The 26,840-nt window shown below is 41.6% G+C and overlaps 2 protein-coding genes and 1 long non-coding RNA gene across 6 annotated transcripts in view; 1 reads left to right on the forward strand and 2 right to left on the reverse strand.

Moving 5' to 3' along the window:
- The window catches only part of LOC133282577 (uncharacterized), a 380,577-nt gene that overhangs the window by 261,365 nt on the left and 92,372 nt on the right, over window positions 1–26,840 (reverse strand). The window lies entirely within an intron of this gene.
- UROS (uroporphyrinogen III synthase) lies at window positions 108–13,536 on the forward strand. 2 transcript variants are annotated; one of them, XM_061478590.1, is made up of 11 exons: window positions 108–213; window positions 1,028–1,095; window positions 1,679–1,768; window positions 2,583–2,666; window positions 3,540–3,636; window positions 5,931–6,005; window positions 7,427–7,501; window positions 10,579–10,662; window positions 11,141–11,226; window positions 11,840–11,938; window positions 12,350–13,536. In XM_061478590.1, exons 3-11 carry the CDS (start codon window positions 1,706–1,708, stop codon window positions 12,494–12,496), a joined length of 810 nt encoding a protein of 269 aa, XP_061334574.1. In that variant the 5' UTR covers window positions 108–213; window positions 1,028–1,095; window positions 1,679–1,705; the 3' UTR covers window positions 12,497–13,536. The 2 variants fall into 2 exon arrangements, with proteins under 2 accessions (XP_061334574.1, XP_061334575.1); XM_061478591.1 differs by lacking the exon at window positions 7,427–7,501.
- Window positions 14,265–26,840, reverse strand: part of EDRF1 (erythroid differentiation regulatory factor 1) — a 28,130-nt gene continuing 15,554 nt past the window's right edge. For 2 of the 3 annotated variants that reach the window (XM_061478573.1, XM_061478571.1), the window contains 10 exons: window positions 24,280–24,468; window positions 23,040–23,240; window positions 22,476–22,694; window positions 20,900–21,123; window positions 20,188–20,346; window positions 19,768–19,917; window positions 18,776–18,929; window positions 18,401–18,516; window positions 17,225–17,388; window positions 14,265–15,083 (listed from right to left, as the gene is read on the reverse strand). In XM_061478573.1, coding sequence (XP_061334557.1) covers window positions 14,912–15,083; window positions 17,225–17,388; window positions 18,401–18,516; window positions 18,776–18,929; window positions 19,768–19,917; window positions 20,188–20,346; window positions 20,900–21,123; window positions 22,476–22,694; window positions 23,040–23,240; window positions 24,280–24,468 — 1,748 coding nt within the window. In that variant the 3' untranslated portion in view covers window positions 14,265–14,911. Of the gene's footprint in view, window positions 15,084–17,224; window positions 17,389–18,400; window positions 18,517–18,775; window positions 18,930–19,767; window positions 19,918–20,187; window positions 20,347–20,899; window positions 21,124–22,471; window positions 22,695–23,039; window positions 23,241–24,279; window positions 24,469–26,840 lie in introns of all 3 variants that reach the window. The other variant, XM_061478572.1, reaches the window with a different exon arrangement.

Raw genomic sequence — 26,840 nt, forward strand, 5'->3', positions numbered from 1 at the left:
GTGGGGGCAGTCTCCGGCACAGCTCTGCCGGCGGGAGGTGGGGTACGTCCGCAGGGAAAGGCCGTGGGGAGCTGGGAACGGGTCTGAGGCTTGCGAAGGGTGTTTGGGGCGCGGGGGAAGGGGGGTCCCGTGTCGCCCCTCTCCTAACCCTAACCTGGTGTAGGTGTGCGTCAAGTGTTGCAGCTCCCTGCCTGGCTGGAGCATCTGTCCTCGGTACATTAAACCCATTCCCCTTGGCCTGTACCTACATCCCTTGTCCCAAGCCCCTCTCCAGCTTTCCTGCAGCCCCTTCAGGCACTGGAGCTGCTCTCAGGTCTCCCCTTCAGGAGCCTTCTCTTCTCCAGGCTGACCCAGCCCAGCTCTCTCAGCCTGTCAGTCCATATTTGAGCTTTAACTTCTTCGCTGTTTGAGTGCATATGGGCATGGTTTTGGTTTGAAGATGTGCTTTGTCCCTGTTAGGGATGTTGTCAGCCTTCTCACTGCCTGGTGTCACTTTGGCTCGATCCCCAGTGATGTGTCTGCAGTGGTGGGGCACACTTGCTGAGAAAGTGGTGGGTCTGAGGACCATTGGAAATGGGTTTATTCTACCCGTTTTGATTTGGTCACATCTGTCACCAAATTTGTGTGAACCTTGTATGTGGAAAGGACAGAACAGTCTGGGAGGTTTATGGCTTGTAATAAGTGATTTTTTTCAGCAGTAAAACCAAAAGCAGCCACAGAATACTTGCAGATTAAAATACCTATTATTTGGGAATGCGCAAACTTAATGGATTCCCTGGGTCAGATCTGTCTTCTCTTGGACATTGCAGCCCAAGCCGAGTCTGTTTTGCCCATGCTGGTTTATTGGTGAGTGATCTCTCCCTGTCATTATCCCACGCCACGAGTCTTTCCCCTGTCCAGCTGAGGAAGGGAGTCTATAGGAAAGTAACAAGATAATTCAGGTAAATGGGCAGTTGGTGGGTTTCTGTTTGTATTATTGCAGTTGTTTGCTTTGATGCTTGGTTTATTTGCTTATGTGTCCTTACAGGCTTTGATTTCAGCACCAAAGGCAGCTTTTAAGGAACTGAGAACAATCATTTTCCATGTAATGGCAGAGTATGTATTTTTCAGGCTTATTTCCTGTAGTTATGTAAGAGAAGGCATATGAATACTGTATATATGATACTCCGATGTATAAATGGGTGTACATATACAAATGTACATTTGCGGTTTTTAAACACTGCCCTGCGTGTGTTTTCCCCTTTGAAAAGGGGGAGAGCCAAATGCATCAAGTGAAATCCCTTGATACATAACCCCTTGCGTACTTATTATGATGAGCATAAGGTGAAAACTAGCATGAAATGACTGAACAGAGTAAGTTTTTACAGATAGGAGCTTATTAGGTTGCTGCTCATGGCTGCATTGTAGGGGTTATTAATTCTTTTACAATGTATTCTCCTTGATGACTTTCATTACAGTTTCTCCCTTAAGCAATATTATCTAAAGGCAGCATGTTATTTGTTGGTCTTATCTGGGTGGATATTCCTGCCCAGAGAATGTACGTTAACTGCTGACTCATTGTGAAGAGAGCAGTGCAGCTGTTAGCAGCCCAGTTTCTTAGGAGCTGAGCTATTAAAGTCATTGTTCAGTAGAAAGTCCTCTAGATCTAATTTAGATAATTTCCATTATTGTATTTCAGAGTTCTGCTGCAATTATTTGGTAAACAATGAAGGTTCTGTTGCTGAAGGATCCCAAAGACAAAGAGTCGGGACCAGATCCCTATATTCAAGTGAGTAGACTTTAGGAAAAGTAAATGTGTCACTTCACTGTTATCATGCGTTCAGCAAGATGGATGGATTTAACTGTTTCAAATGGAAAACATGCTTAATCGAAATGAGGAGTTTGTGCCTGAAATGATATTTCATAGGAAAAATAATCAAAATGTATGTTTAAATAATCAAAATGTATGTTTAAATAATCAAAATGTATGTTTCAATCATGCCAAGGAAAAAAGTATGCTATAAAATTTGCTGTTACTGAAAAGATATCTTAGTTATAGGGCATGCACAATGAATTCAGTTTTAAAGTTCTCAGCAAAGCACTGATATTAAACCAATCTAATGAATTAATATTGGTTATGTTCATATGGATAGAATTAAGAATACACAATGTTAGTAATCTTACTGGGAATGTAATGTGAAAAAGAGGTTACCTGTTGCTGTGTTTCTTTGTGCTATTGCCTTTAGTCATGGGAGTAAGTCTTACTTGGAAGACTTAAAAGCATTTCAGGGAGGTACAGGAATATTTGCAGGACTGAGTGATCATTTGGCACTTAGGGACTTCAGACTTACATATGTAGTACGTAACTCTGTGCTGTAACTATTCAGTAGGAGGCCTCAGGTCCACAGCTGTTTGTATAGTATTCTGTTGCAGTACTGAATAACTAGCAAAACCAACCTCGAGTCACTAGTAAAAGCAAATAAGGTGCCTTTGTATCTTATTTTAGTAAAAAGGTATATTTGTGCTTAATCAGTTCTTTGAAAAAGAAAAAAAAAACTACTGTTTGAAATCTATTTTAAAAGCTGTAAACCTTCTTTTGATAGGCATTAGGATTATACAGATTTGAAGCCACTTTGATACCAGTTTTGTCATTTGAATTCCTATCTCTTGAAAGCTTATTTGAAAAGGTAAGTTTCAAATTGTTTCATTTGTCTTATTTTCTACAGGGTTTGGTCATGGTTACCAAGATACTGTGTCTTATTTTGATCTGGTAGTGCCCTTTGTGGTAGCTCTTTTTGTGCTTCTACAAACACAGTTGTAAAAACCATAATATTGTATACAACACAAGACATTATTGTAGACAACATCAAATATGCTGCTCATACTTGTTAAAGAATTATGCTGGCCAGATAGAATTCATGTTTAGCTTCATGGACCATGGATCACCACAGGCTTTGGGGCAGTTTGTCAGAATAAAAGATTAGAAGACGCTAGTGACAACTAAAGGTTACCTGAGGTTTGCCCTTACATTGTGCTGAAATTGTGCCCTGCACCTCCTAGTTACATGCAATAAAATTGCATAGTGGGTGTTCTCTTTCTGTTGGTTCTTCAGTGTATGTGTTTCATTTTAAAATGAGGATGGTGAGGGGCTGGAGCAGCCTACTCTAATGGAAGGTGTCCATGCCTGTGGCAGGGGTTGGAACTGGTTGAGCTTTAAGGTCCCTTCCAACACAAACCAGCCCAAGCCCCGTCCAGTCTGGCCTTGAACACTGCCAGCAATGGAGCATTTACACTTCCCTGGGCACCCTGTGCCAGTGCCTCAGCACCCTCACAGTAAAGAACTTCTTCCTTATCTCTAACCTGAACTTCCCCTGTTTCGCTTTAAACCCATCACCCCTTGTCCTGTCACTACAGTCCCTGATGAAAAGTACTGTCATATTTGCCCATTTCAGGCATTTATTGAAGCTGTTCTGTTCTTCACAAGATTATAAAAAATTGATCAACTAGATTTTTTAAATTTATTTACTCATTTATTTCTTAAATTTACTGTTTTTAAGTAGCTTTCTCATCCAGAATGCTATGGAGGCCTAATTTTTACTAGTCCAAGAGCATTAGAGGCCATCAAGATATGTTTAAAAGAGAAGAGTAAAAATGAAGGTAAGCACATGTCTGTATTCCTTGGTCTTTCTGTTTCAGTACTTTCTGAAGTTTGTAATTTTATTTCACCCACAAGTAGGTGTCACAGTATACCTATATTAAAAAGCTGTTTCACAGTTCTTTCGGCATCATAAAGACCTCATGCTCAATTCAGCTTTTAAGGGTTGGGTTTTCTGCCCTTGTGCTGCTGTTAAAAATGAAAGGAAAGAGCTTTTGGTACAAACCACTCATTACTGTGAGCTTTTCCAGTTGTGCTTGTCTCATGTATAAGGAATACCTTGCTGCAGTCCCTAGTTTTTCTTGCTGACTACTTTCCTCCCTGAAAGAGAAGAACATGTTCAGTGCTCCTTCTATGCCTATATAATTCACATGAAGTCTTACAGAAACAGACATTTCTGTCTTGAATATAACATTTCTCAAGTGAATAAAGTATCAGCTAAAAAAGCAGTGAAGATACATTGAAACATAAAAGCCAACAGATTGGTTGTAAGAATCCTGCAGAGTGCTAAATAGAAATTACCGTACCAGTGATCTATCAAATCCTTGTAAACTCTTCTAAATTCTTATGCTAAGTGATAACTTCTGGCCTTGAGTTTCTATGTACACTTAAATTGTTTTCTTACTTCATCTGCTCCGTATTTGGGCTGTAGGCATATGCAGTAAGGTTATGCTCACACGTAAGCAGTAAATACACTGAGACTGTTAGCTTGCTTTAGCATTTTCAGCAGCAGGATTTTTGGTCAGATATATCTAGAGTTCATCCCTAATCTTGATTAGGACTTTTAGGAGCTGCTGAAATACCTATTTTAATCAGTAAAATTAGGCTTTAGTTCCTATTTGGGTTCCTTTCAAAGTTACTTTGAATAAATCCTTCGATTTTTCTTTCTATCGAATAGTTTCCTCTAATTGCTTATTTTACTGTTGTAGTTTGTTTTTTCCTGCAAGAACACTGGAAAGGAACACAATGTCCTGTGCTGCACTGTTTTAGAGCAAGATAGTAAAAGGCTTATGTCCTGGGTTCAGCAGTAGCAGTCATGTTTTTTCCTTTGTGTTAACTGGTGCAGTGCTGTGTTTTGACTTCTAGCTTGAGAACAGTGTTGGTGAAGCCGATGTTTTCGGGTGTTGCTAAGTGATGTTTACCCTGACCAAGGACTCTGTGAGGCTCATGCTCTGCCAGGGAGGAGGGGAGGCTGTGAGGAAGCAGAGACGGGGCGCCTGACCCGGGCTAGCCGGGGAGGTATTCCATACCACAGCACGTCATGGCCGGGGTGGGGGGTAACTGGGAGTTACCCGGAAGGACATGGGCTTCCGGGTGGAACTCGCTTTCTTGGCCGGTGGTATCGTATTCTCTTCCCTTGTTATTTTCCCTTATCATTGTTTTAGCTGATAGTAGCGGTGGTGATTTGTTGCTGGACTGTTCTTGTCTCAACCCGTAGGAGTTGCACTCTCTCGATCCTCCTCCCCGTTCCTCCGGGAGAGGGGAAGGGGAGAGCCCCGGTGCGGGGAGGGGGGGGAGACAGACACGGACCTCGATTGTTGTCAGCTCGGCACCACTCACTGGGAGTGAGTGAACAAGTTACCTGACTGGGTTTAAACCACGACAGCTTAGTGTATCTGTTTCTGACCCATTAGGATGTCAGGCCTAGGGATCAGGTAGCTGGAACCCTAACTTACTGCCTGAAGGAGGAAAACCATTTCCTAGTAATTTTGTTTTGGTCTTGGGTACATTTGATTTCTGAGTTGATAACTTGGTTTTGATGTATGTTCAAAACATAACCGGTTTCTCTTTTGTCTTCTGTAGGAAAGAGCTTATCGAGAACTGTAGTGCATGGATGTAGATTCTTACCCTTTTATTTGTTGGCATAGAATATTATATTGGTTGTTTTGCCTCAACCTTCAATGGCAAACCACCAGTTTGTATGCCTAAATCTCCCTTTGTACTACGTGCCTTTTTTCCTGTGAGTTTTGTTGAGTTCTTAATGCCAAAATATAAATGAACGTTGCAAGTTGCACGTCATCCACCATAGGGCAAGTGTACATTAAAAATGCTGCTTAACAAAAGCAGCTAAGAACAGTTTACTCAAATGAAGCTTTTAAAAACATGTTATAGACTGTTTACATTGAAAAAGCACATTAAAAATTCATGTAGTGCATCCAGATTTGCTGGAATGTAGTGGAGTATTAGTTGTTCTTATTTAGCTGTATTTGTAGATTTAACTGAAGTCCAGATACTCATTTAACATTCATATTTTGTTGCTACATGCTTAAATTTAATGTAATTTAATGTTTTTCAGCCTGGTCAAAATCCCTTAAACAAAAGTGGGATACCAAACCAGTGTATGTGGTAGGAAAAGCAACAGCTTCTTTAGGTAAGTTGGGATTTAGGAATAGAAGTCTTAGATAAATCTCTCTTGTAAGTATGATTTTGTGAGTATTAGCTGCTGTTCGGGGGTGCTAAGAAAAAATACAGTGATAGGACATGAGGGAATGGGATCAAACTGAAACAGGGGAGGTTCAGGTTAAAGAAGTTCTTCCAGTGACGGTGCTGAGGCGCTGGCACAGGGTGCCCAGAGAAGTGGTGAATGCTCCGTCCCTGGCAGTGTTCAAGGCCAGGCTGGACAGAGCCTTGGGCAACATGGTCTAGTTGAAGGTATCCCTGCCCATGGCAGGGGGTTGGAACTGGAGGTCCTTTTCAACTTGAACCATTCTATGATATTATAAAGGGGTAATTTTGATGACAGGTAATTGTGTACAGATCAGAACTCTACATGCTTACTTCAGCTAAGGACCCACCTTCTGGTTTCCCACTGGCTTTATTGTGATGTGGTGGTAACAACTTTAAAGATTTGGTCAAAAAAATGGCAAAACCCCCTTTGTACTTAATTTATGTGTGCTTTTTTTCTCATTCACTTTGGAAATGAAATTGGATGATGAGAATTATGACTGTATAAGGTTAAGTGCACTGGCCCTTCTTACCCTCAAGTGTTCTTTGAGTTCTTTGCCAGGCAGAAGACACCACTCTTATTTCCCATTCACTTCAGTGGTCCAGCTGCCTTGTTTATCTCAACACTGATTTTCATCTGGTGCAATACACCTTTTTGGTGCATAGCAAACATGCAACATAGATTGTACTTCATGAAACCCTTTCTTGCTGTAAAATTGCATTGTAGCTTTAGCTTCCACTGAACTACACAGGGAATACCATGGAAAAACTGGGAAAATCTGGATGTTTTTCTGCTTCTACAACAAGAAATATGGAAATGTCCTGGTGTGTTTCTTCAGGCAGGTTGGTAGCAGCACTAGATCACTAACTAGTGACACCTAACATGCATCTTGAATCAGACAAGTCCCAGACTAGTTAATTTCTAAGGGATTCATCTTATCCCCACGGATGTGCTTAAATAAGAGCAGATTTTCCAATTGGATTTCAGCCTTCATTAGAGAGGACAGTGATATTGCTCAGTGGGAAGCTACAACCAAACCATGCCAGGAACTGCAGCCCATGCATAGCCAGACAGTGCTTTCTGTTTCACTGTTTCAAGGACAAGAGTTTAAAAAGTCTCCCAAACAGCTTAGTTATCCCCAGAATTCCTCATTTCTACTTTTTCATGTATGTCTTCCTAGAGCAAAAATCACATTTTTCATAGCATATCACTACTATTTTTTTTTTTTTGCTTTTCAAAGAAGTATTTGTGTGTTAGGATCAAGTTGTGTCTCTGTGTTTCTGTGACTGTAAATGTGAATTGCTCTCATTGATTTCAATAGTTTTCTTTGCTGCTTCTGGTTCTAGTGGAAGAAATCGGCCTTACTCCACAGGGAGAAACGTCTGGAAATGCTGAGAAATTAGCTGAATATATTTGCTCAAGTAAGTTTCTCAGATCTGCTTAAATGAAGCTTATGTACCTCCCATTGGTTCAGAACTTCCTGTAAGTACCATTGAGCACACACTGAAACAGAGAAGTACATACTACATATATATATGTATATATCTTGTGTGTAGGTCCTGTGAATTCAGCTTCTGGGAATGGGGGTGACATCTCTAAAAGGTGATAAAAATACTTTTAAATACCTATACAAAGTACTAATTTACATGAAATCTTATACTCTGTAAATGGTTACTAATACTGTATGACCCGGTAGGCAGAGTATTCTTGTACTGAAAGATCAGAGCTGCAATGACTGGAGATTGCTGCTTATTCATAAGATTTAAATGATCATGACAACAGGTGTGCTGGTTCTCTGGGAACTTCAGGCTGACCTGACTGTCCTTGCTTTAAACCAGTTGATGCTGGGGATTTTTTGCTATGCCATAGCTGAAAGTCAATCAGGGGAGCTCCTTTCCTCAGAATTAACACATGGCTTCAGAGGTACCTATTTTTCAGCACCTTCAAAGTGTACCTCTATCTGCTGGGGGGAACAGTTAGCGACAGAAGTCAGCAGAATAGCCCCCAAGCCCTCTGAAACTGGCTGCTCGAATAGGCTTTGTACAAGATGAAAATCACACTTAAGGTTCAGTGTCTCTGCAGCAACCTGATAGTTGGCAGAGCTTCTTTGTACTTTATATGGCCTGGGATGCATTTTCCATGGGGAGCTCAGAATGAAATGAGAGGGTAGCTTTCAGTCTGATACAGGTATATATATTCCGGTATATATTTCATTGAAGGACTTTCTGCCCCTGATTTAAAAAGGGAAGCATCTAGAGGCTAATTCAGTGTCCACTCATTGAACAGAGCTTGTGGCTTTGAAAAGCCCCATCATTGAGCCAGTCAGGTAAATAGTATGCCTTTGGCTCACCCTGGTCAGAGAACAACAGAGACAATTGCAGTTATTCTGGATGTTGGGTGAATGATTGTATCTGCTGTTTTCAAAGCCCTGCTGCTGACCACACTTTGTGAACCTGCTGAATAAGGTGCTGGGTGCTTCAGGAGTGGAAGTGATGTCAAGAACCCTGACACATTGCTTTTGGCTGTTAGGCATAATGTTTGATGTAGAATCATGGAATAGTTTGGATTGGAAGGGACCTGTAAAGCTCATCGAGTCCAACCCTTGCAATGAGTAGGGCCATCTTCAGTTATACCAGGTTGCTCAGAACCACATCCAGACATATGAAAGAGCCTGCTGGTTAGCAAGGTCTGCATAGTAGCAGAGAAATAGAAGTAAAATGTGATAGGAGCTGGCAAGTATTGTTTTTTGTGGGTGCTCTGTAACTCATGTGCAAATAAGATATTTTAATTATATGGAATATTTCAGGCTAAAAGTGATAGTTGCCAACACAAGATTAAATAATAAATACTAAAAAATTAATTTTCAATGCAAAAATGCCATTAAGTGAAAAATAACCAAAGTATCCAACAGATACTTTAAACCAAAGAAAGGTTTTAGCTGATGTTTTAGTGCTAGAAAGTCTGCTTCTGGTAGTGAATTAGTGTTTGCCAGTTTGCAGATGAAAGTTGGTTGCTTTTTAGAGAAGGAAGATGAGAAAAATACCTGTATCTTCCTGTTGTATGTGAATGGGAAAGAACCTAAGATCAGGTCTAAGGAAGACAATCCATGTAGTACCAGGAGCAGAAAAACTTGACCTTGGTGAGCCTGTGGTAGCACAGTTACTGCATTGTAACATCTTAGTTATTTGGAGTCCCTCTGAGGATCAGCCTGGCTCTTCCTCCTCCTATGGGAGCTGCTGGGTTCACAGATCCAATACTTAACGGCTGTGTTTGATCCTGAGACTGTTCCCTGCTTTGCCTGCAAGTTCCTGCATAGTTGGGAGCTGGCGGTCACAGAGGGAGCTGGATGGGGAACAGCACTTGATGGTGAGAGCAGAGGTTCAATCCAGAGCCAGCAGCATTTCTGATACCCAGCATAGAGAATCGTAGAATCATGATTTGGGTTTGGGTTCAATGGTTTGGGTTGGAAGGGACCTTAAAGCTCATCCAGTTCCAACCCCCTGCCATGGGTAGGGATGCCTCACACTAGACCAGCAGCTGTTTAACACAACACTGCAACATTTCCATTATCCTTGGAAAATGCCTGCCTTTGAACACCCTTCAGTTTTGATAAGCAAACAGTGAACTTCAATCACTGGGGACTGCTTCTTCTTGTTACCTATAATCACACTCCATGATTTATCGGATTGGACCTATTTATATGCTCTCCATTTATCACATGGTTTATAACAACCCCTGAAGTACAGATTAAATTACATCATGTTCCCTGTTATACATGTTATATTTGTTTATACATAAAATTATAAGTAAATGAAAAGCTCTACATTGTTTATACCATTAGGATTTGGTGTCAAGAATTAAATCTGAAGTAATGATATAAAATGAAATCTGAAGTAATGATATTTCTTTTGTTATTCACCTCTTGTGCTTTGGTCCCCACTTCAACTTAAGTGGGAAAAATAAGAGTTTTATTCCTTAACTACCTGCATTTACTCTCTTTTCAAGGCAAATACACTTTAGTTCTCTTACAGTGTAACGTTGGTGTGGGTTATGGATTAGGGGATACCACAAGGGCCAATGCTGCTTGTATTGTTCAGGCCTACTAAGGACTTCTGTGCTTCATAAACACAGGTTAGAAAGGATTAGTGTTTCCACACTGACATTGCAATTAACTGACATGAGTTATAGGAGGTTTAAGCTGAAGTATTCAGGTTTTATCTTTGTATTTTAAAATCTCTTTTTACATTCTGTCCCGAGTTCATTCTTCCTTCCTGTAATTGATTACAAGCATCTCTTATTATAGTTATGGAATACTTGTACATGCTAAATACCTCTGTCCTCTGAATTGTGGATGCACTGCAAGTTACCTTAGGGCTGTGTCGGTGATGAAGCACATGGCATGTACTGCAGTGTTCAATGATACCTTTAAGATGTATTAAATGTATCACATTTTATTAAAGATATAAGTTAATTAAAGTTCTGGTTTGTGTGTTTACAGGAGAGAAATCCAGTTCCTCAGCTCTCCTTTTTCCTTGTGGAGCCCTGAAAAGAGAAGTGCTTCCTACAGTACTTAGAGAAAAAGGTGGGACTTCCCTTGGAGCCTCATTTTAAGTCATCAGCTGTGAGAAAAGCTGGATCTAAAGCTTGTGAACCCAATTTAGATGAGTAAAACTTGGATTTGCTGTTATGTTAGCTAGAAGTTAGAGGATGGGAGTGAAAACTGACAGGTGGGATTGCTGCCCCCAGCTCTGGGACTGAGCTACATGGTTATTTGCCTTGTTCCTCACTTGTGTTCTCATCTGTGGGATGGAAGGTAGCTCATGCATGGAAGTGATGCCAGATTTGCCTGGTATCCAGTGTAATTTGAGGTCTTTGGTTTACAGATGCTTTGGGATATCTTGCAACTAGAAATACCTACAAATCCTTCACAGAATTTGTTTTCCTCTATGTTTTTAGCCTAAAATGATACACGTAAATCTGATTTATATGTGGAGTATTTTACTGAAAGGATAGAAATTAATGAAGCCCTGTTTAATGATGGCTGTGTATCCTAATTGCAGGTATAACTCTGGAAAGCCTCACTGTTTATCAAACAACCCAGCATGCTCATCTGCAGGAGTCTTTGAGCAGTTATTTCTCACAACAGGTATTGGACACTGATAATACCTTGCAGTATTCCTTGTGGGAATGGCTTTAACCTGCCAGAGGGGAGACTGAGATGAGCTCTTAGGCACAAGCTCTTCCCTGTGAGGGTGCTGAGGCGTTGGCACAGGGTGCCCAGAGAAGCTGTGGCTGCCCCATCCCTGGCAGCGTTCAAGGCCAGGTTGGACACAGGGGCTTGGAGCAAGCTGCTCTAGTGGAAGGTGTCCCTGCCCGTGGCAGGGGTTGGAACTGGATGAGCTTTAAGGTCCCTTCCAACACAAACCAGTCTGGGGTTCTATGATTCAGGGAAATAACTTGCTGAGTTTTTGGCTGAACAGAACAAGAACAGCTCCAGAACACTTTCAGTGTATCTATCTCCAAGCACTTGTGTGACAAAGTACTTGATTTTAGTCACACACCAATCTCAGTGTTCTGTGGTGGAACTGGGGGGTTGCTGCCTGCACCACAGGAAACCATTTCTCTTGGCTTAGTTAACTGTGTTTTCTCATCAATAATAACACTTCCCAAACATACAAACACAGCTGAAGTGATGTATGTGAGAAAGTGTACTGGGAAGAGTGAGGAATCCATGCCAACCTGTGGTTACTTTTACTCAGGGAATTCCAGCAAGTATTGTGTTCTTCAGTCCATCCGGTGTCAAATTTTGCCTCCAGCACATTCAGAAGCTTTTAGGAGATTATATCAATCATATCAAGGTATTGTCTCTTCAAAACTGGTGAGATACAACAGGGAGTAAGCCTGGGGTTGCGAATGAGAGATAGAAAAGCTGTTACACCTCTTACAAACCTTCATTTTCTCTCTTTGTGCTTATTTCTCTGCAAAAATCCCAGGTAACAGCAAATACAGATGTTATTATATAGCTGAGAGCCTTTATAAAAGAAAGAAAAAGGAATTTCACCTGGAAGTATTTTCTCCAATTAACTTACCCCATCTCCACTGATGGGTGGTTTTTAATACTGAGATTCTTCAACCTGAAATGGATAAAAGCTTTAGTAAGATGAAATACAGTGACAGTGTGGCAGGGGAGGGAGGATGCATACCTCAGTGAGTCAGAGCTGATGCCATCCCTAACCTTCCTGTTGTAACTGTAAATACCATCATTCCAGTTTGCTGCCATCGGTCCAACGACAGCCGAAGCCATGGAAGCAGCAGGAATCCCTGTGAGCTGCACTGCAGAGAGCCCCACTCCCCAGGACCTTGCCACTGGAATCCAGAAAGCCCTTCACTTACACAACTGCTCTGGACCTGAATGAGCACAGTGTGACTTTGAAGGTGAATTCAGTGCTGTAGAAGGTTTGTTTGCAGACCCGTTGTCCTGCAAGGAGGTGTTCTTCAGGGATATGCAACACTGTCCTCATCTGGTGTGAGAAGCTGGCACCTAAACGTAGAAGAAATCTAGGATTTGTCCAGCATCCCTTAAAGTATCAGTTACTCCCCTTCTCTCATGTGTGCAGTGTAAATACTTCATGTGGTTATTCCTTGAAAGCTCAGTGTGAGAGGCTGATTTGCCTCAGAGCTCAGTGAGATAAGTTCAGTGTATGACCTCAGGTAGCACCTACACACCAGGTAAGGCTTTCATGTGTCTGTAGAATCAGTTCTACACCCATCCTGCTCTTTTATAGATGAAAACCATACACACAATAAGGTGGTTCCTGTTGTAAAGCTTACTTGTTCATTGGTCTGCTTTTCAGATGTTGATATTAAAATGATGATTGTAGATACTCAGTGGAATAGGACCATTCTTAGGGTGAAGCTGCACCATGTGGAGCTAAAAGCAGGTCAGCTATTACCATTCCCTATACCTCCAGTACAGAGTCCTATAAATTAGGTTTTGGTTTCTATTCCTGTAAAGGAGGAGGATTTATTAAAGGCAAAATAAACTGACTTATCATAGTTAATAATGGTGTTAGAGGTGTCTGTTTTGGATGTGGTTTATGCTTGAGTTGTTTATCTGTGAAAGAGGAAACAGTAATCCTATTTAGCACCACTGCTACTGCTGAGGAATTCAGAGCAGATCTAAATCATAATAAACTTAATTATAATCCCCATGAAAGTCATTCAGTGCAGTGCTGAGGTTCAGAGACTAACAGAGAAATCCTCATTTGCTGTAAATTTCTATTAGCTTAATTCTGAGTCTATGACCTGAATTCCCAATTAGGTGAGATGCTCTGTACCAGGAGTAAGAGTTAATCTGAGCCTAATTATGTTACTGTGAACTGAAGTCATGTCAAACTGTGTGTGTGGATTCATCAGTCAGCCCGGACACAATAAAACAGCCATTTTGCTTTCTCAAGGAGTTCCATTTCTTAGGATGAAATAGAATCTCAGAAGTATTATAGACTTGAGAAGTATTTATGGACCTGTTGAAGCAAGTCCAGAGGAGGCCATGGAGATGCTGTGAGGGCTGGAGCAGCTCTGCTCTGGAGCCAGGCTGAGAGAGCTGGGCTGGGTCAGCCTGGAGAAGAGAAGGCTCCTGAAGGGGAGACCTGAGAGCAGCTCCAGTGCCTAAAGGGGCTGCAGGAAACCTGGAGAGGGGCTTTGGACAAAGGCCTGTAGGGACAGGCCAAGGGGAATGGCTTTAACCTGCCAGAGGGGAGACTGAGATGAGCTCTTAGGCAGAAGCTCTTCCCTGTGAGGGTGCTGAGGCGCTGGCACAGGGTGCCCAGAGAAGCTGTGGCTGCCCCATCCCTGGCAGTGTTCAAGGCCAGGTTGGACACAGGGGCTTGGAGCAAGCTGCTCTAGTGGAAGGTGTCCCTGCCCGTGGCAGGGGTTGGAACTGGATGAGCTTTAACATGTCTTCCAGCCCAAATTCTGTGATTCTATGATTCTCTGAAATGATACTTACTTCCAAAAAACAGAGCCTGCACATTCTAAGGCAAGACTTGCTTGTTAGGCCTGATTTGGATAATTTCCAGTCTCTCCTGCCTTTCCCATAGTTTTCATTCTGGTGAGCAGCTTGCTGCTTTGATGAGGGTGTTGCTGCCATCACCAGTAACCCCAAGGCAGACCCATGCAGCAGTCTGTATTTAATAAATAAATTTTATTTAAAAATATGCTCTCATTTATTCACAGTTTCAAGTCTGAAAAACATAATAATACTCTTCTTAATCAATCCAAACACAGCTAAACCCACTCAACTTGCTGGAGTGAAGCCCAGGGATGGCCCCTATTTGGCGGAGTCCTGCAGCACACCTGGAAAAGCACACATCTCTGTGGATAGTAACTACTAATAGCAGTGTATCCATATATGCAACAGAAACTTGCTTGTACAGCTCCAGGCTGACATTATGGGTTAAAGTGTTTCAATCCAGCCTTGCTTACAAAGTGTATTCCATGAAACATCAACTCGAGCAACTGTGAGATTACATTTGTATGCAAGACATTGATACCACTGCAAAGCCCCTTATCTGAAAAATAGGGAATTTCTCCAACACGAGAAGTGTTTCTGTTTCTATGCAGAACCCCAGCGTGGCACTTCAAACAAAGAAACACCATCGCAGGGGGCTCATGGGATAAACAGGAATTCCTGCTTTTCCCCCACACGTACAATGTAACAACGCAGGCTCTATTACCACCTGCAATAAATAGGAATATCGCATGGGAAAAGATACAATACCACCAATCCCATGTGAAGCAAGGCACTGTTGGGCTGTTCCACAGCATGGCAGTCACTGGATTCCTGCACTGCCAGTGTCTGAGTTCTGAGTGAGCTGCTCCAGTAAATTCAGGATCACTTCCACCCGCTCCAGCAGAGTCAGGCTTCTGTTGGCAGTTGCCCGCAGGAGAAGAGAGTAAACCTGCTTGTTGGTTTGAAGAACAGCTTCTTCTTCATTAATGACCCTAATAACAAAGCAGGTTATACAGGCTATTAACCTGACCACAGGACTGGATTCTGCAAGTTATCAGTTATTACATAACATTGATGGCTATCCCAGTGGAAGAATATGACTGGTGTTTCCTCTGGAGTCTCTCATTTCCTACCATGTCACATTTAGCATCCAAGACTGATAATCAAGTGAGCCAAACTAGAAAAACCCTAAAATACTGGCATTGCTGTTATAAATAAAGCATGGTTGTGTACATATTAATCATGTACATTAATTATACATCAGATACCTTGCAAATGCTTCAAGAATTACTAAGAAATGGTGAAACACCATTAAATCCCTAACACTAGGCAGAAATCAGAGGGGTTTGCTTATTGATCAGAACAGGCAGTCAATAAAAGCCACTGAGGTGCAAAGTATTTCCAGGGTAAGTTACAAGAATTCCCAGAACCAAGTATTACTTTCAGTTACTTCTTTCCCCTGATATACACAGCCAAGTTCAGTTATGCTCATGCTTTTAACTTTTAGAGGGTAAAGCTCCGATTTCATCTGGTTTCATTGCTAGTCTGCAAGTTTCACTATCAAAACATGTAGTTTTACTACATGTTCTCTGCCAAAGTGCATCTGAAACCTGAAGTAGCATTTGTGAGCTCAACCTCCTCCCTTTCAGCCTGTTACTAAACAGAAGGCAGATGTTTTCTTCTACAGAGCAGAATGGAGGAAACACATGAGATGTACATGAGGTACTTAGGTAAAGCAAAAGGCAGCTTCAAGCTGAGCCTCAATCCACTATTGTTTAAACAAGTGTAACCTGTTGTAACAACAGTCCCATTTCACAGCATTCAAACTCTATCACTTTCCCTGTAGGGAATCTTCAATAGAAAACCCTACTCACACAATGGGAAAGCAACAGAGGGGAAAACCCCACAAACCAAAACCCCTTCTTTGACAACACTTAGGAGGCAACAGAACTAACCAATTTACACAGTTACTTGGGACATCTGCTGGGTTAGGTACCAATCTTAATGGAATCCTCTGCATTCCACGTATTCAGGTTGCCACCTTGTGGAAGCTTTTTAGAAAGGAAAGGAAAGCACCTAAATGCTGTGCTAAAAACAAGTACTCAGGCAGTGCACAGCTTCCTCGTGTCTCACATTTCTCTATTTATCCATCTTCCTCTAGCAGCAGAAAACTTCCTGTGCAGAATGATGCCATTTCACACTTCACTGTTGACAAAACGGCACTGGCACCAGCAGTGCTTCCATCTGAGAAGCTATTAACACAGCTTCCAACAATAGAAGAATTCCCTAGAAGGATACACTACCACTAATGGCACATTTTCATACATTACCTTTATCTAACATTAGAAATTTCTTAAAGGCCAATGAGCATCTTCTCCACATCCATCCCTCTCTATTTACAGCACTACTGCAGCACCTACATGTATTCTGCTTGCTAAACTATACTGTCTCCAACATACTTTATTATCAAGACATGAAAAGACCAGCAATACACAGGAGTTACTCCCCCATTAACTTTCACATGCTTTGTCACAGATGAAGACCAATGTCAGCCAGCATAAGGAACTCCATATGCACATACCTCATTCCCTGAACTGTTTGATGAACCAAAACCAGAGAGAACTAGGCCAGAAAATTATGGCAGTGCAAGTTATGGCTTAAAATTATGTTAAAATTATGGCTTTGTGCGTGATTTATACCTATGAAGGACACAGGATTTATATCCTCTGAAGGATCAGTTGGATACCACCGAGCATTACACAGCACCAGTGACTCATAACTGTTCCATGCATTTCAGAGGATGATTAAACTATGATTTTCCAATAGTACTGTGGAACATACAGCAATTCAAGTCTCACTTTTGTCCTCAGTCATGGATTGCTATCAGGAAAGAGGAGAAAAAAAGCTACCTAGACCCATGCAGAGATGATGTTTCTTGGTCACTGCCTCAGTTACACACAAACACACAGAAAACACTGACAATTCAGTTGAGGTACATCTCAGCTCCTTCTCTGCACAAGAGAGGCACCTCCATAAAAGAATACATACCGCAGTTCTAGCAGGCTGAAGAGTCATAGTTATGGATTTATGGATGGGAATCACATCTACACATGCATATCATGGTTCAACTTACCCAATCTTTTTTTTGGTTGAAGTTAACAACTTAATGGACTGGAGGAGAAGGAATGACATTCTGGATTCAAAAATACTGAGCAGTTTCAACACTTCTTCTTTGTTAAGGCTGGTGGAGGAATCAGTAGATGACATGTTCTCAGCAGCACTTTTACCTTCACTTGCCTATAAGAGAGAAAGCAAAAACCATGTCACTGAACTCGCCATTTAAACCCAGTTCAGCTAAAGCGAGACAGCCCCACCAGCACGTTAGTTGATTCTTTACTGGAATGGCACCAACATCAGTTTCTGTGGCACCCTCTTTATGGGGTAGTTACACTTATATCCACACTGTGCACAACTTACACCGACTGCCTGTGTTGTATATACACATTGGAGTATTTAGTTACAAAAGCATCAGGCAAATATGGACTTGATGACTCCATCTACTGCTCAAACTGCCAGCAAGGGATGACATACATCAGCATATACTGCGAGTAATGATTTGTTTAGGCATCAAAAACCCAATCACACTAGCTACAGATAGCCTTCCACCTTTTGATATTAAATATACTATACAGAGAGCATTCCCATTTATATTGTACACAATTCAAGTTCTTAAGGGATAGGGGATCTTTAAGGGATAACCCAGAGCGGCACAGAACCCTGTTCAGACAGTCTAGATCCATATACATGCATGTTTAACAGGAATCAGTGACAGGAAAAGGGGTTTTAACCTGCCAGAGGGGAGACTGAGATGAGCTCTTAGGCAGAAGCTCTTCCCTGTGAGGGTGCTGAGGCGCTGGCACAGGGTGCCCAGAGAAGCTGTGGCTGCCCCATCCCTGGCAGTGCTCAAGGCCAGGTTGGACACAGGGGCTTGGAGCAAGCCGCTCTAGTGGAAGGTGTCCCTGCCCATGGCAGGGGGTTGGAACTGGATGAGCTTTAAGATTCCTTCCAACACAAACCAGTCTGGGATTCTGTTTTAATCCATCTCCAGATCATGTTCTTGATTAACTTTATCTACTTCCACATAAAGGCTAGAAGAGAACTGCAATAGGTGTGAACCCTGTCCACACTATTCAAGCAACCAGCTCTACTGAAAAGTAACCAAGCAACATCTTAATTGCTAAATGACCATTCTGACATGAACATCGGAGATACAACGAGCAGGGAGTCACCCCACTCAACCTCCATTTACCTGTTCACTTTCTGCCACAAGCTCCTTTTTGATAAGCTGGAATGCACCCTTTGTTTTTGCCATTATATCAAGTGCCCCAAACAGAGTCTTTAATTTCCCAGCACTGCTGTTCTGACCTAAAAAAGAAGTAAAAAGGAAGGACACAAATGGCTTATGTTAGAGATGCCAATTTTAATTCCATCCAAAGATTTCAAGTAAGTAATGTCTTAGTCAACTGAAAACCACTAAGATAAAACTGCCTCTTTTCTCTTGAAGAAAATGCTATTCTGAGGAGGAGGTTACTCCTGCTCTCATGTACAAAGTTACGTACAAATGCAATTAAATAAAGAATGGTAGTTTGGAAAGCTGTTGTAGTAAAGCCAGAGCTAGACTTACTCGCCATCTGGAATTCTGCAAATGCCACTCTTTCCAGCTGAACACGAAGTAACTCACAGGGCGCATCCTTCAGGAGCTGGAAGAGTCGTACTGCTTTGCTGTAATGGAGATCAGCCAGGACACGGTGTTGCTTTCTCAGATGTTCATCACCAACCTGCAAATGAGGGGACATCATAAATCCCAGACAGTTTGTATGTTCATAAGGTAGCCATTAGAAATAAACCTGTGTAAGTTGGTAGATGAGGTGCCAACAATCATTTCCCACCTCATTCCATAACGATTCATCTAAATGTCTGCACTTCTCCAAAAATCACCATCCTGCCACCTCTGAAACTATTATAATTTCATAGCTACTGCTAACAAATTCACATAAACTGTAACTAAGTTAACTATAAAGAATAATATAGGGGGGTGGGAATCAGAAAGCAACATGTAAGTCTACACTAAGGCTTTATTAAATTATATGCGAAGTAGAAGACTGTCTGAAGTGTCAGAAGAGAGGCTTGGACACAAAACCAAACCAAGGAACATATTTATCAATGGTTTCTGTTATGTGAGCACAGAACTACTTATAATAGAGAGGACCCCAAAGCTCAGAACACTCTATAAAGGACAGACTACACTTTCAAAAGTAACATTTTTAAGGCTGAGAGAGCTGGGCTGGTTCAGCCTGGAGAAGAGAAGGCTCCCTAAAGAGAGACCTTAGAGTAGCTCCAGTGCCTAAAGGGGCTACAAGAAATGTGGAGAGGGGCTTTGGACAAGTGCCTGTACGGACAGGACAAGGGGAATGGCTTTAACCTGCCAGAGGGGAGACTGAGATGAGCTCTTAGGCACAAATTCTTCCCTGTGAAGGTGCTGAAGCACTGGCACAGGTTGCCCAGAGAAGCTGTGGCTGCCCCATCCCTGGCAGTGTTCAAGGCCAGGTTGGGTATCAATCTCCATATGCACACTGAACACACTAAATCTGGAACCCAACCAGTTTGTGCCAATACCTGGTTTCTCAAGCAACTGTGGTACATTGAAGCAAGCCTGTGGTGGATGGTTGCAGCCCGATACTGGCAGAGAGGTTGTCGTGCAGACACTGTATCAATGTCACAGTATTTCAAGGACTTCATCATGGCTTCACTAACTTCTTTTTCTATCTACAAAATGAAACAAAAAGATGTAGCGTGGGCACTTTGAAACTAGAACAGCAGCATGTGCAAGGCTTAAATCTGTTTGTCCTGCTTCCGTTTCATTAAGCAAAACTTTATAAACCACAAGTGATTAAACATTTTATGGTTTGCAAGAAATACTTCACAGAAGTTTTTCAATCTAATGAAGGTTTAGAATTTGTCCCAGTACCAATTTTGCTCATGGTTCAGTTTTCCAGGAAGACAATAGCTTATGTAGTCACAAACACTCTTTATTACCTGTTCCTGAGCCTTTCTAGATAATGGAGCATAATCCTGCTGCAGAGTGGCCATAGTGAAATACGTAGTAGACAGCTCCCAGTTCACAGAATCCCAGACAGCTGGATGCACATCTCTCTTACCCAATGATCTTAATGCCTTCAGGTAGTAGTCAATAGCCTACAGATGACAAAGAAGTATACGTACATAGTTACTGCCTGTATTTATAGCAACTAGAAATTAATTTCCCTTCACTCATTCTCAAGGAAGCATGCCAAAATATCTCTCTGAGCCTCCTTCAGTATTTTATTTACACTCATTTTGGTCATAGTTTAAATCCTGACCTAATTTTTATCTCCCTTATGTGAAGTATTGCAGTCTGTCCAATAACAAGATCTGAATGTCACAGTGCTTTATATACCAGAGCAATGGAATCAAACCTTGACAACAATACTGAAGCCATTGCAGCAAGGATTAGGAAAATATGAAAGCTGCAGAGGTATCCCTAGAATGGTTTATGCTGGAAGGCACCTTAGAGATCATCTAGTTTCAAGCCCCTGCCATGGGCAAGGACACCTCCCACTAGCCCAGGCTGCTCCAAGCCCAATCCAAACTGACCTTGAGCACTTGCAGGGATGATCCCATGTTATCACATCAAGACTTACAGATACTTACAAATATTCTACAGTAAAAGGCATATTAATGAGCCATTCTAAAATTAGTCTGATGTTACCTTGTTATAATAAAGAGCCTCTTCTGGAGAAAATTCTCTTTTGAAGTCCCCTTCAGCTGCACAGTGGGCCTGAGCACAAATCCGCATCAGCCTTCCCGTGTTGCAGAGCAGAAGAGCAGCGTTGGTCGCGTCATCGATCGACTCGAAGTTCTGGATTCCTTCTTCAAAGCAAGAGAAGCTTTTCTTCCAGAGCTGCTGCTCTGTCGTCGATACGGTTTTACTCACTAGGGTTAAGACACAAGGTTTATGATCCCATGCAAGTTCTTCAAAGATAGTGAGCAAGCACAGCATCATGTTCTTTCTCTTACAAATGGCCTTTTAGAATTTAAGGGTGGTAAATGATTCTGGAAAGTACTCTTAAAAAATGACTCAAATACATGAAAATCTCAATACCTCAAGTGCACTACTACATTTACTGTGCTTTCAACAGAATTATGGTAACACAACACACAAAAACCAAGGGAAATGAACAGATTAAACCAGATTTCACCCCCCCAAAAGTAATATTCAATGTATAGTTACTTCTATGAGCTTACAGTATGAAACAACTAAAAAGTGACTTTTACAGACAAGTGAAATTCAGTATTTGAGCTTTGAGTTCAGCTAAAGAGCGGTCCTGCAAAAACATGGAGATGATCCATGGACATGCATCCAACATGCCATGCTGACTGGGGCTTGGAACAACCTGATCTAATGGAAAGTGTCCCTACCCATGGCAGGGGGCTTGGAGCTGGATGAGCTTTAAGGTCCCTTCCAACACAAACCAGCCTGAGATTCTATGATGAAAAATGACAAAATTGGAAGTCAAACCCAAATCCTTCAAATATTAATTGAACAAAGGTGACAGCAATCAGATGGTGGTCTTGGCAGTCCTGGGATAATGGTTGGACTCCATGGTCCTAAAGGCCTTTTTCCAACCTAGTTGATTCTGTGGTGTCCAAACACCACAGAGACTGGAGCTGTTTACATTGAATCACCAGTTTCTCATTTGTTCTGGTTTACATAACTCTTACTTGTAGACACTGTTGGCTTTGCTTCCAAAAGCAAAACCCCAAACATCTTACCGTAAAAGAAGCTTAGGTAACCTCTATTTCCTCAAGACAAAACCACCAAAAATAAACCAGGAAGCAAAGGTTTCCAAGGATTTCTTTACCAAAAAGTTCATAGTATAGCTTTATTGAAGCTATTCTTATGTTTAAATCAAGCTTATGCTTGCTCCTGCTGGACTTAGCCAAACACATCAAGAATGCATCACACCCTCCCTTTTATAACTGAGTTGTCTTAAGTCTCCATCATGTTTTCTGAGGGCATTTTATACACTTCAAAGGAATTTCTCCAAAGCTATAGATTCCCTTATTCAGTCTAGGCTCAATTAAGTACAATGTACAAGGCACAGTAACCTACTGCAGACAAATACTTAAAGTTGCATAACATCAATTATAGAGAAGTATTTACTGTACAAAGTCATTTAAATGTTGTCTTTATAATCAGAAATACTCAGGATTTCTTGCAGTATTAGTGAACACGATTACTGTTGTAGCTCTGTGAAATAAGAAGGGGAACAATGAATACTTGCCCACTCTCTCGGTCTGCACTGCAGCAGCCTGGTTCATGTAAAACACTCCAATCTCATTCCTGATGTTACCCATCCTCTTTAGTACCTGTACATGCTGCTCTGGGTTTTGGTTTTTTAAATTGCTGAAGAGTAAAATTTCATTAGCAGCTTCGTAGCATTTACAGCTGACAGAGAGCTGGCATTCCAAGTCTGTGGACAAGTCTGTAGCCCAGGCAAACACTAGAAAACAAAATGCAAACCTGCATGTCAAACAGTATTTCCAAACAAACTGAAACCTGTGATAGTCTGAAGTGCTGAAAAGAGGACCAGGTATAAAATCCATGTCAGAACATCTACTCAGTACCTGAACAATTACTGTCTGGAGCTATTTTACAGCTTCAGGCATGCCATGTATCTTGGCAACCTCCTTATATATGACAGGCATGATAAGCTCTCTCTGAAGTAAACACAACTGAAGCATAATAAACCCTCCTCCAGCAACATTACTAGCGCATGGCTTTGAGGAAGCACAATGACATTACTTCTGGCTGTCATATTAAGGCAGTTCTTGTATCAGCATCATACCTTGGCACCTGGATTCTCTATGAAGACTGTGTAGTATTTCCTGATCTTCTTTCGTCTGGTAATTATATTCTTCCAGATATGCTGCTCTGTTGTTTGCATTCTGAGCAAGCATTAGTTGGATATCTCCACAAAGGGTTAAGCACTGGCAAAGAAACACCAACACTTCAGGAAGCATGCTGGCACAGAGGCAACAATACGTATCTATTGGAAAAGAAACCCCATGAATGAGGGAAAGAAAAAGGATTAAACATCAAAAGGTTTGACACAGACTGACAATGTAATTAGTTTTCATGGTACCTGTCACCATTATTCTCTGTGTGCAGGCAACACGTGCTCTTCCTAGAAGAACTAACCTATTTTAAAGTCATTGTTGCTCTATACAAGTTGATAAGTCTCAAAAGAGCAACTCTGTTGTCCAAGATGAGCAGTAAATCTGGTAATTCCAAATGCTCATCTCGGATTTGACTAAAGGAAAACTGACTTTCTACAGGTTAAATAAGATACAGCCTGAAATTTCCAAAAGGTAAAGATCAAACTCAATTCCCAAATCTTTGACCCACTGAAAGCTGAAGAATGTTTTGAGTTATTAGTAAGCATGTTGATGCTTTGTATTAAGATCAAGTGGTTTTGCTTTGTAAGCCTCCACCCACTCCAAGCCCTACAAACATGGAAGCAAAATAGCAGCACTACGGTACTAAGCTACTGGCATTTGCCAATTATTCTCATTATAGCAGTAATACTCTAAACAGCCTGATTTTACTCATTCTCTTTTGTAATACTTGAAGCTGTACTTCATTTATCTAACCCAGCTGATGAACAAGTCTGGTTATTTCTGAGAGTCAAGAATACATTTAGATGAAATAGGAAGCATCATGCATTTCCAGGGACAAACTGGAAATCACTGCAAGCAGATAGCTTGCAGTGATAGCACTTAGACCACAGAACACCATCTTGGTCTTGGCACCAGGACTCAGTCTCCTAACATCAAGTTCTTTGAAGCTTCTAACCTGCACTTTGAGTTTCCCAATCTATCAAAAGGGGAGCACCTTTCTATCAGGTTCTTCTTACTACAGGCTTCCCTCTTGAGTAACAAACTAGACACTCAGTATACTTAAAAACATAGCTGTCAGACTTGTTGCTGCACGTCACTAGGATAAATCATGCACAAGAGAAGTAGTTGCTGTCATGAAAGGTATACATGGACAATGGTAGAGGTGAGAAGTATATTCTAGGCACTTACCATGGCACTGCAATGCCAGCTTGATGTATCTTAAGGCTCTCCCATACTTCTGTAGAATCATGGCAGCATCAGATAGGACATAATAAGCCTTTGAGGACTTCAGAATGAGCTGAAGTTTCATTTTGTATTGCCATGATCCAGGAATCATCCCTGACTGACTGGAATGCTTCCCCTTCTGAAACGAGCCCACTGTAATGTGAACAGAGCCTCATCAGTAAATCTCATCTCTATAACATATGTCAGAGGCTGGGCACAACTTCATCACTGTACAGACAGAATGTAAACTGCCTTATTACAGGTCTGCACAAGTAGTTATGCCAACCTGTCTGCCACTACATTCTTCATCTGCAAAATGGACCCAACACTTGGAACTCTCATACCTTAAACAGCTTTTGAAACACAGTGCAGTTGTTATCCAGCAAAGAAGTAAAGATTTTATAAAGGACTATGTGTGTGAAAGCTTCAAAATCTTGAGTTTGGAATTCAATGTAGCAAGGGGAAAAAAAACCACAATGTTTCCTTATAAACTCACAGACCTTGAGAAGAGGTAAAAAACTGAAAAAAGAACAATCTGCAGGAGCAGAGTAACAACCAACTTCACAAAGATTAGGAAGGCAGAAGTAATTTGAAAAGCTCAGCAAACAGAAGATAACTGTGTTGCTAAAGGAACTTGGTTCCTTTTAATACTAAAAATCACACCCCTGGCCCTGGACAGAGCCTTGGGTGCCACGGTTTAGTGTGAGGTGTCCCTGTCCACGGCAGGGGGGTTGGAACTGGATGATCTCAAGGTCCCTTCCAACCCTAACTATTCTGTTCTACAGAGACCTTGCACACAGAACATACATTCTCTCATCTCTGTTTAAAAGACATAGTATAAATTCATTTCACTATGCAAGAGCCAGTGATCATAGATACAGGCCGTTATATATATGAGAAACACTGATTCTCACTATTTGGAATGTATAAAAGTGGATGGCTGGCAGACTGAGGGTGTATACTGGCTTTGTGGAGTTACTATCCAGCACCCATCTCTGTGCAGACATGATATAAATAATTTGACTATGTATGTCTACAATTCTGTGTTAGTCAGTTTTCTGCATACCAGGTCAAGAACCCTGATTTTAAAGAACCTCTCATACTTTAATAGCTTTTAAAACATGGGTGCAATGGCCAAGACTATTCTGTTAGATGGCAGTAGAAAAGAACAAAATAGCCATACGTCTTGGTCTCCACCAAATCCTTACAATACATGCTCTATTTCTGTATGAACAGTCTCAAAGTGAGAAGACCTCTGTGTGTGGGTTTAGCCTCCAGCACAGAAGGAGCTGGATAACCTGGTCCTTCCTACAAGGCAAAAGTGTTTCTTTCACACTCATTTCAAGACATCCTCAGCATAAGATTATGAAGGTTCCTTATCTGACTGCCAGAGGGGAGATCGAGATGAGCTCTTAGGCACAAGCTCTTCCCTGGGAGGGTGCTGAGGCGCTGGCACAGGGTGCCCAGAGAAGCTGTGGCTGCCCCATCCCTGGCAGTGTTCAAGGCCAGGTTGGACACAGGGGCTTGGAGCAAGCTGCTCTAGTGGAAGGTGTCCCTACCCAGGACAGGGGGTTGGAACTGGGTGAGCTTTAAAAGGTCCCTTCCAACACAAACCAGTCTGGGACTCTGTGATGCTGCAGTGGTCATGGATCCAGAATGGCCACTGACTTTAGGTGTCCCAAAGGACAGAATGTGTTCTGACAATATCTGCACCCAGAAGTGTCTTGCTTACAGGTGGACCTACAAGGCCTGACTTGCAAGCCCACTATCTTTATTAACTTCTAGAACCATATATTTACACTAAGATAAAGACAAATCTAATATAGCAACAACTCATGCAGTTAATGCCACAGCACACACATACACTGTATCCATTTACTATTCAGAAGAAGTTATCTTTAAGCTAGAAATTGAATTAGGACCATTTACCCTTTCTATGTCAATATAAACATGTAGCACAGGAATTCCATAATCTGCACCACAGAAAAACCCACCCATGGGAGGAACAAAAGTTTCTTCCTTATGTCAGAACTGTTTTTTACTGTGTTGAATTCAATCCTTATGAGCTAAACAAGTTGCTACTTTGGGGAAAAGCTCCAACATTGATCCAGATATCAAATAATTGTTATTTTTTTTAAGCTCTGTGCAATATTTCTCTGCCACATCCCCCAGGAAACACTTGTTTCTAAACAGAAGTTAACATGTGAACATTCTCCTTGCCAGCTGGCAAGCAGCTGCAGTGTGTCATCAGTTCCACATTGTGGAGGGAGAAGACAGAGCCTGGCTGCAGGAAAGCTGGAATCAGCACATTGTTCCTGCTGAGCTGAGGTGAAATTATTCTGTAGGCCTTGGTAAAAATTAGTCTAACAGCTATGTTAACAGCACTGTGCAGAATCTGTGCAAGCTGAACACAATGTAACCTGATGGAGGAGTTAAATTCTGTGGTCACCTAGCTGATAAAAACTAAATGCACACAAACACCTCCAGGTCACTGACATCCCAGAGACAATCAGAAAATTGGAAGA

This window comes from Pezoporus flaviventris, unplaced genomic scaffold, assembly GCF_033815535.1.
Source record: "Pezoporus flaviventris isolate CSIRO_AGI_PZ_B2104156 unplaced genomic scaffold, CSIRO_AGI_Pfla_v1 ptg000129l, whole genome shotgun sequence".
Classification (NCBI taxonomy): domain Eukaryota; kingdom Metazoa; phylum Chordata; class Aves; order Psittaciformes; family Psittacidae; genus Pezoporus; species Pezoporus flaviventris.

Excerpts from the sequence above, each read along its gene's own strand:
- UROS (XM_061478590.1), top strand. The coding sequence starts at position 1,706 with ATGAAGGTTCTGTTGCTGAAGGATCCCAAAGACAAAGAGTCGGGACCA. Across the intron at positions 3,637-5,930 it reads AGAGAAGAGTAAAAATGAAG|CCTGGTCAAAATCCCTTAAA; the intron begins GTAAGCACATGT and ends AATGTTTTTCAG. Across the intron at positions 11,227-11,839 it reads GCAGTTATTTCTCACAACAG|GGAATTCCAGCAAGTATTGT; the intron begins GTATTGGACACT and ends ACTTTTACTCAG.